General features: G+C 35.3%; 1 protein-coding gene across 1 annotated transcript; it reads right to left on the reverse strand.

The window, feature by feature from the left end:
- Positions 1-456: 456 nt before the first annotated feature.
- Positions 457-10,094, reverse strand: LOC106671969 (src-like-adapter 2). The gene is made up of 5 exons (XM_024225871.1): positions 10,005-10,094; positions 9,458-9,765; positions 4,790-4,939; positions 4,541-4,712; positions 457-666 (listed from the first exon to the last, which is right to left on the reverse strand). The coding sequence occupies exons 1-5, from the start codon at positions 10,092-10,094 to the stop codon at positions 457-459; spliced, it is 930 nt and encodes a 309-aa protein (XP_024081639.1).
- Positions 10,095-10,409: the final 315 nt, after the last annotated feature.

The raw sequence follows: 10,409 nt of genomic DNA on the forward strand, positions 1-10,409 counted from the left end.
TAATTCATGGAATTTTATAAAAAATAAAATAAATATCAATATTAGGTGAGAAAGAAAGCAATTAGAACAAATTTCATACTTGTTTCTTCCAGCCCAGATGATACATTAAAACATTTAATATATCATTATTTTTGTTAAGGTTTTGGGATTAAGATTTCTGTGGGTATGTCTACAATTGTATGGTAGCAACATATTCACAATAAATAAATCCAAGCCACAGTTTTATCACAATTAGAGAAATAGTTCATTTTGAAGCCTTTTACAACTTGCTCTTAGAGAAACCTGGCTTCCAATTTTCATGTTTTGTGCTCTTTTCACACGTAAAAATCCATATGTGAAACTTTCGTTACTTGTTTACAATTCAAAGTTAAAACGGTTTTACGTGGAATAATCAGAAAACAGTAATAAACTGTAGAGGGGTTCGTTACGAAAGTAAATTCTCTAAGGCATCCTTTCCTATACATTTAAATCAGCCATCATCCGCCTGAAATCAGCAAGCGTGTTGTAATCAGGATCGGTGTCAATGTCGGCAAAGTCCTGGTTAGAATCCGACTTGTTGAAACTAGGGTTGTACCTGGAGAGTGACAGTGGACATGGCAGCAGCTCCGGCATGACCGAATGGTGGGTAATCAACGCAGTGAGACTTGGAAACTCCTTTGTGAAACCCTGTAATTGACAAAAAAAAAAAAAAAAAAAAAAAATTACACTGGAAACATAATTATATGCTGCAATTTATTATTCAAGTCAAAATATTACATATAAATAATGATGATGCTGCCACCCCCTTAGGTGACTCAAATTACTGAGTGATAATAATAATAATTAACAATCACGGATTAAAATCTATTGAACTGTCATTGGAGGTTTGCCACACCGGAGGCTCTGTTCTCCCAAAATCACAGCGGCCGAAATGAAGAAGAAAGCTTGACATATACAGACCAGGTGTGCGCTAGACATTGGTGCAAGGGAACGCCCAAAACTATATCTCTAAGATTGGTTTATTTTAATAGATATACCCTTATTATTTGGCAAAATTTTGTTTTATAATTTCATTTAATTACACCTTTCTCCCCTTCAGAGAGAAAGGGCCCTTAGATGTTGATCATAACAATGCCTTAAACCAACTGTTTGTGTTTACTGTTAATTATTTTGTGTTAAAAGCCATACATACTTTTTAAAACCATATGTATTATATTTTACTCGTGCTTCACAATATGATTATATATAAGAATCCAACACACATGTAATACAGTATATTATGAAAATATGTATAAATATTTTGTTAATATGTATTATCAATGAAACCCTCACACTAACATGATGTTATTGGCCACCTGAACCATTTTGTAGCATAAAAAAATTGCCAAAAACATAGATGAAGAATAAGTCATTGATATGCTGGGATTGTATCCATGAGAGAAGCATGCAAAAAAAATCTATTAAAAGACCAATGCAGAAACTAACCACAGATCTAATAAATCTAGGATTTGCTAGCATATATAGTAGACTCAGAAAGCATTTGTAATGACTTGGAGCAACATTAACAAACCTGAGCAGATATTGCCAAGAAGAAGGAACGAGACAGTGGAACATGTCCTCTGTTGGTGTAAAGGTCTATTACAGCTGAGAGTTCCGCTCTTGGAAGCTAGAGCCTGAAAGATAATGTAGGAACCCTTAACAAAGCCTTGGGATCTGATAAATAGCTCAACAAGAAGCTCCAGATTATAATGGTGATTGCACAATAGATGTTGCCTCCTTTTAACTTTAGAATGTGATGTTTAATTTTTAAACATTCTACATACATTTAATATCCATTGTACAGGTTAGCCCAACAGATATTTTCATGATCTGTCTACTTTCTCATAAGTTTATCTGTCACAAATTTTACATTACAGACAATTATAATGCATAATGGTAGATATTCTGTTCCACTCTACTGAGCTATACTCATAAATTCATTATGACTTAAGCCATAATTTTTAATAGTAGTAAATCCCATAGCCACATGGGATTGCATCGGGGAGCCTTGTCAGACACTGCAACGAATTTCCCATTTTATGGGCAACAGGGCAGAAAGGCAATGAAGAAGCCAATAAATTGGCCAAAGAAAGTTTAATTAGGACACTTATTGACCCTGAACCCTTTTGCAGCATGCCAAATTGTGCAAAAAAGTAAATCCATCAGGCAATAGATTAAAAATAAGTGATTGGTTCAATGAGATTTATTCAAGGACAGAGGTATGTGAAAAAGTTTATCGCAGGACCATTGCAGAATCAGAACTACATAAACTAGGACGTGTTAGCCTTAGAATATGAGGACTGCTGACTGGACACTGCACATTCCGGAATCCGGAGGCAGTATACACTCGGAGTTGAAGAAGAAACTGCGAAACAAGTGTGAAAGCATATGTAGGATAACTGCGGTTCTAAAAATGAAACCAGATTGAAGAGGGGAGGTTGGTGCCCCCGAAATAGATATCGATATAATAAAATAATATTTTGAAATGGTTGTAAGTTCCTGAAAAAAAAGATCTTAAAACAAGAGAACAACCAAGAAGAAAGAAAAGAAGTATAAATATGTAGGATGAGATTCCCACTCTTGGGAGAAAAGCTTGAGCTTGAAGAATACACAAGGGAGTCTTTGTATTGGGATCTGGTAAAAAGCCTTAAGCTCATTGAGAAGCTCTAGATAATAATTCAGATTTCACATTGGTTGTGCTGTGCAAGTTCATTAAAAGGCCAACTTCTGTTAACTTTAAACTTAACCTTAGAGTGTGATGTTTGATCATTAAACATTCTCCTTTCATTTAATATTCCTTGAACAGGTTAGCTCACTAGGTATTTTCAGGGCCTGTCTATTCATCAGTTCGGATGTCACTTAAAAGTGTCTCTGATTAAACAATTTTCAGTGAGGAACTTAATTAAAATAAAAAAATAATAATAATAAACTTCAACTTCACACTCAAACAAACTTCACTACCAACTTTGGGTATTTTCACTTTTTAGGAAATTTATTTGTGGATAAGAGGAAGCAAAATAATCATGTTAAAGATGTGGAACTCTTATCTACATAGATATACAAATAAATTTGTAAAGTAAGTGATATTACAGAATTAAATTATATCTAGTTGTTGTTCATAGTAATATATAGTTAAATTTGTCATGACAAAGAGTGAATCAATAAATTTTTCACAATCTGGTGAGATTATATGTATGGAACAGTCATTAAAGTGGACCTAATCTATTTTACCTTGTACAGGTTAGCTTCACGCTCTTTCACCATTTCAAATTATACATCTACAAAATCCATAGTTTCACTTCTAGCCCTGTTAATGAAAATTTATAATCTGAAGAAAATGAGCGTTAAGCTCTAAATTTTTAAAGGATTGACATCACAAATACAATGACAGAAATTACTAAGAAGTCATCCATACATTAATCTTTTTCTTATTGCTATTGCTAAGCCCTATTTTAATCATTTGAATATAAGTCTTTATAAATGAAGTTAATCTGCCTTAAATGTTAGATAAATTCCTACAAAGAAGGATTTCCTTTTTTACTCCGTTGAGAACAAAACCAATAAAACATAATTGTATTACTTCTTAGCATTGTTTAGTAAAGTAGTCCCCTTTTTATTTCAACTTTGATAAAATTACCTCCCAAGAAGTGCGGTCTATGTTTTACAGACAAGGTGTCCACTGCATTTTCCTATTCATTCTCGGCAGAAAACGGCCTCTTTCAGACGGGGCGGCTAGTTGATTCAACTAGTTGAACGGACGGGTGTCAAGGAGTGTAAGCAGGTAGCAAAATGTTTGGGATTCGGCCCAACCCCTTCACTTGCAGTTAACTCGTTCGCCCAGGCAGGTGGCCAGCAGGCACAAGTTCTCATCCCCACTGGTTGACTCAACAGAAAAGACACTTGCTCGGCATTCGTCCTTCACACCAGTCGTCTCGTTGAATCAACTGAGTTCACCATGGAAAAAGTTGCAATTGCTGCAAAGTTTCAATGTGGAGTAATTCATTGAGGAAATTCGTATTAATCCCGCGATATGAGACATGAGGTGTGAGGAGTTAGCGACAAAATTAAAAGATGCGAAGCTTGGAGAGAAGTGGCACAACAGTATTTGTGAAGAGCGGCCGTATACCGGATAAACCCACAGTTTTCTTTATTAGGTTTCGTCCTTTTTTGCTTCTCTTTTTGCAGAAAAGCAAGCACAAGAAGTGCTCCTGCTTCATCGGGTTCTAACATCGTACTGACATCCCGTTGGGAAGAGAGGTTGATTCCACAAGTTGCCTGGTTTGAAATCAGCAAAGAAGGGTCTTCACACGACAGAAAACTAGTTAATAGTCAACAGGGCAACTTAGTCGTATCAACCAAACCGACTCGTCTGAAAGAGGCCACTCATCGAAAGTAATTTTCTCATTTTACCCATTGTTTGTTAATTATATTAAGAATTTAATTAATTTAATTTCAAAGTTTTAGTTTAATTTACTTTTTAATTTAATTATGATAGGCACATGACTTAAACAATGACCATTACCTTTATTTTATATCCTTTGTTTGTTCTGATTATGAGGTAATGAGCTATTCCCAAAGGCTGGAATTCAAGTGGAACTCGCAGGCTGAGAGCGAAACATCCGGGTTTACTTGTACTCTCCCTAACCATGAACGAGCCGACGGGCTCCTGACCGAGGACTTCCAGTGTGATTTCCCTGCAAAAACAAATTGAAATTAAAAAAAAAACAAACAAATAATATCTTGACAAACTAGGTGGAACATGTATGTGAACCTAGGGATTCCAGCTTGGAACCAAGGTGCTGTTTTTAGTTCACCCTCCTCCGGCCGGTTATTAAGCGAATCTGTCCTTTCGGGAGGAGGTGGTGGAGGTGTCGATGTTGTGCTCCCACTGTTTCGTTTACATTCAGGGCTTTCTGAAACTCTAGAAAATAAAACATAAAAAATAATTAAATGACCATTAAAGAACAATGCTTATCTTAAAAACTAAACTTTCTGTGGCATAATTATTTCACATAATAATAATAAGTTTATTTCTAAAACATAAGAATCAGAACTTTTGAAATATTAGTTTTTTACCTCTCCATGTCATTATGATAAGACTCAAAAGACACACACACATATCCTCATACAAAATAGTAAAAGCAACGTGAAAACTCATGTCACAACACAATAACTTTATATACATTTATATATGTAGTTTTATTTTATTTATGTCTTTTGGTCAATAAACTTCTCACACACACAAACACACACACACACACACATTCACTCACTTTTTATAACACAAACCTGAATATTCTGAATGTTTAGAGAATTTATGTATATATGGTAATTAACAACAGAATATTAATATAGGTCAATGTCATAAAATACAGCTAAAAACTGTACTAAATGCTTTAATAAAAGACAATTAATTAAGGTTTTTAGTTGAGATGAAAAAAAACTAATGGCACGAGAGGGATTCGAACCCACGACCTTCGGCTAGATACGCCGCTGCTCTACCACCTGAGCTATCGAGACCTCGATCCACTCGGACATCAACTCCCCATCTCAACCCCACCTTATGAGTTTTCCCTCCTTTTGCCATTTTTCATTTGCCATTAGCTTTTCTTCATCTCAACTAAAAACCTTAATTAATTGTCATGTATTAATTGGTCAAGCGGACCACGAAAGTAGTGAATTAATGCTTTAATAAAAGTTATATTAAAAAACCAACTAGGCTGTACAGTATAGGGTTGATTTATAATGGGCTAAATGTTTTAAGGTTAGAACCGTTAATTGTTAAAAAATATTGTATTGTTGCACATGAAAATAATTGTATTTATCAGTTCACCAAATTGGTAATAATCAACTAGTTTTAATTTTAATCGTTTAATGCATAATGTGTGTGTGTTGTGTTTAATGACCGTTAGTTAATGATTATTCGGAGATCGTGAAATGCGGTCTGGTGTAACGCCAGTGGCACTCTCAACACGACACACAAGAATGACATGATTACGCAGAAAACAAACACTTTGAGCCCTGAAGATGATCTCAATAAAGATCGAAACGTTGGCGCGATAAAAGAAACGTTTTTCTAAAAACGTCACACCAGACCGCATCTCACGATCTCCGAATAATCATTAGCTAACTATCATTAAACACCACACACACACACACACGCACGCGCGCGCGCGTTACGTAATAAGACCAATTATAAAAGCCCATTTTTGTTTTTATTCCCTTTACTGGTCTTATCACAATTTGTAGAAATAAAAACACAAAAAGGACTAATGGACTATATCCCATATCATCTAATACTACAAAGAAGACCATAATACTGGTCATTCATCAAAATTAACTTGAACTGGTCGATACCTTCTCTTCAATAACTTGAAAGAATTATAAAAGCGTAAGTAATAAGTAAAAAAATTTTAAAAACCAGAATTAGATTGTTTTCTTACAAGGTTTTAAACATTTATGTTTATTCTTGAGGCCTGCTAGTAATTTATTGAAAATTACAAAAGTTGTTACTAAGTACATATATGTTCGGAAAGTCCAAACTCTTCTGTCCTTGTGACTTCTGCAGACAAACTCAAATCTTTGCCTTGCCAAAGGCAGGCAGTTTATTGTTCATACTTAAACTCTCTTCTTATTGTTTTCCATTATGATGTTCTCTTGTAAGCAACGAAGATTGGGATAAAATATTTATTTTTCTATATTTCTATAAATTCACGAAGCTCTATAATATTTGGTTGTCATCTCAAATCACATTAATGGAAATAATGTTAAAAATTAAAATAAAGACTAATTAAAAATTATAATACTAATTAAAATTTTCTTCTGTTTAAATTATAATGGCTGGATTCCCCGTTTTTCTTTAAGAGATTAGTGTGGAATTTCATCATAATTAACTGCACAGGAGACGAGAGGCATGGAAAAAAGCCGCCTTTTAAAAGGCTATCGAAAAAAAAATCCAACGTGATCTTTAATAATTTATGAAGTCTATTTATGAGGAACGCAGGGAGAACAACGCGTGCGAATTTATACAGACTGGACAGGAATTCCTGGATGTGCCTCGCCCAAGCGTGGAAGTGTCGGCAGTTTCAATGATGTATAAACTTCATTTCCTGCTCGGCTGACTTATTCCTGATACAGAGACGTGTTAAACTGGCTGTGGGTTTTATCACAAACGGTTTAGCATTGCACACGAAGCAGCCTTAACCATGTTTTATGTTTAAAACCATGTTTTATGAGTCAGGATATAACACATAAACAAGAGGACGAGGCGTGTTTGGCTCTGGCAAATCCAATTTAACACGGGACACCGTGACGTAGCAATAATCGTGAAATCGTGACCTATTTCTCTTCCATCTGGTTAAAACCTTGCATACCGGAAAGTAACATTTTTCCTTTATTTTCCTTCTACCTTTGTTCCTTTTCCTTCATGTATTGTTTCCTTCCGCAACTGTTTGCTGCGAATAAAAGCTTAAAAGCCTTCGGACCGATCGATCATATTTGCTCTTAGCTTTCGCATTTAATATACAAACATCTAATTCAATTGAAAGCTGAACATTACAATGTCTTCTCAATCGAGCAAGTATTTATGTCTTGAAATAACATGTAAACAAGAGGACAGGATTTGCTTGTCTTGAGCAAATCCAATTTAAACGCAGTACACCTTGATGCAGCGATAATGATGATCTATTAACCATACGTCTCTCTTTCTCATTCTTATTTTCTCTTTCCTTTCGCAAATATTTACGGCTGATTAGATACCGGAAATGTGTCGAATGATCATTTCAACCGACAGTTTGACCTTCTTTTCAATCTCTTAAGTACGGCGTCCGTTGAAATTACTAAGATACCCAAATAGTGGAGGAATAAAACGGGTCAGACGGTGCTAATGCAGCAGAGGATTTACACACTGACTAAAGATAATTGGCAAAGATATGAAAGTTTTCTTTAATTTTCCCTTCCACTCACAGATCTTGAAAGCGGATGGTAGTTAGGAGATAGGTTGACGGATAACCAGGTAAACGGCTAGTACACACTGAGAAAATTAAAAATTCTGATAGACTTATCCGATTTTGTTTTCTCTCATAAATATTTCATCAACTGGAGCCAAGCCCATTCGTTCACCAAAAGAGATGACCCTCAGCTCAACAAAAAATTTAGTTTAAATATCTCGAACAACAGATTCATTATTCTTATCCCCAATTCAAAATTAATAGAATAATTTTACAACAATAGGAACTTCTGTCTACTAATTTCAACATGGTCAGTAAAAAACAAATTAAAAATTTTCAAGATGCGCGGTTGCGAAAAAACGTTTATTTTCAACGTGCGAATTTTAAATTACAATGAACATCCACACAAAACTTCCTCACATCAAATTGAATAAATTTCTTGGTCAGTAGTAGTAGTAGTAGTTTGTAGTTTTTGATATGTTGATCGATAACCTACCGTTTTTTGTTAATTTATGAGTCTTTTTGCCCGGCTAGTCACGCTAATTTCTTTACTTTTATTCCATCATTTGTATATGTTTTATTGAACAGCCTTTTTATATCATCTCTGGGTCAGTCTATCGTCACCCGTTTTTGAAGTATTTCAAAGTATCACATGGGCATTTTCTATTCCAGAGACTTTATAATATTTGAACCAGTCTACTGTTGATGGTATTGGTCATTTTGATAGTCGTAACAGAATAATTTGCTTTGTATTTTTCAATGATCATTTGCCTTTAAGTTACATCATAAACACATCTTTCTATCGGTCTAGTCTCGTTAGTTTTTGTTTCATTTATCTTGATCGGTTTAATATTTCCAGTTTTGGATTTCGAATGTTATCACAACCAACAATTTTTAACATTTTTATTTATTTTATTTTATATTTTATTCAGGGCTACTCTAGTCTCACCATTTTTTAGTATATACAGGTTTATAGCCTATAGATATAAACAAAATGATGTGTTTTTCCAAAGTTTGTTTATTTTTGTTATTTTGATTTGTTATATAAATTTGTTAGTTTTGACAATTTTAAAGTCGAATTGCGGCATTGATTTCAGCGGAAAAAAATCCTTTAAAATGATGTGTCGGCAGTGTAGGGCATCTTTAAATTTAAAAGCTTCAAAGCTCAACTCAGTTCAACTTGTGATATATTCGACAGTGAGAACTACGTCCGAATCGTTCAATCTCGCTTGTTTTATCGATTAAATAGCTGTCACTACCACACTTGTTCGTACTTCGCATTGTACGTTTTGTGAGTGCCAAAAGTTTATTTAGAAATACTTTTTTTTACTTTGCCAAAGCGGCTTTTCACTTAGCTACTTATCTGTCTCGAGTACAAGCCACTCTATTGAACTCCTTACGATAAAACTATTTTTAGCCTTTCTGTATTGAAATTCCCTTATACCCTGATAAGAGAACGTAATATTTATTTCTGAAAAGGCGATTCTTACCTGTTGTTGTCGATGTCTATGTTTTTGGTAGTGTTAATTATATAAGACGGGTGTTTGTTTATAACGAGTGGCGCCTCCTCTTCGTTGGGGGTGGTTCCAAGCCCCATGGCCAGCCTTTTGACGAGCACTGGCTTGTCGACCAGCCTTCGGCAAGAGTTCAGTTCAGTGGGCGAATTGCTCTCATCCGAGGAGGTCGGCGAAGGTGCGCCACCTCCGAGTTGTGAGCACAGGCCACCGCCGGTCTTTAGGCCGGGTATCGACGAAGGAGGGCAGATTCCGCTCATCCCTCGACCTGGGATCGCTTTGGGCTGAAAATAAGAAAATTACATTATTCACAAATGCTAGATTAAATTCGCAATTAAGAGCTTGATAGTGTAAGATAATTGGTGGTCGCAGCCACGGAAATCTCTCTGGGGCTGACAATGTATTTCATTACCGAAGCAAATAAGCATTATTTATTAAAGATCATAAATTTCTTAAATGGCTGCATTTAAAGAAGTTATGCAGAGAGGTAAATGGGAAAATCAATAAAAAAGAAATTACATACGAATAATGTATTGTTCTGGGGCCTTTCTTGACCTAAGCCACGCTTTTGATCTTGTTTTGCACCCGGGCTTGCTTTCTTGCTCAAGAGCATCCTTCCGTCCACCTACTATCTCATACTGCACTGGTACCTCACAGACCGATTTTTCCAAACCATCACATTCACATTTACAGACAATATGGCACTAACAACTCCGATCCATAGTTTCCACTAAAAAACTCCAACTACACCTCACACTACTAGACTCTTGGTATAAAAAGAAAATGATAAAATTTATCATAGACAAATCAATGCACATTGCTTTCCCTATCCATAAAAATATCTCCTCTCCAGTTTACATAAATAATTCTCTAATAATATAACCTTTCCCAACTGCGGACAAGGTGCGGTAGGGGCACATCGACAAAC

The sequence above is a fragment of the Cimex lectularius genome, unplaced genomic scaffold (assembly GCF_000648675.2).
Source record: "Cimex lectularius strain Harlan isolate CLEC.00 unplaced genomic scaffold, Clec_2.1 scaffold32, whole genome shotgun sequence".
NCBI classification, from domain to species: Eukaryota; Metazoa; Arthropoda; class Insecta; order Hemiptera; family Cimicidae; genus Cimex; species Cimex lectularius.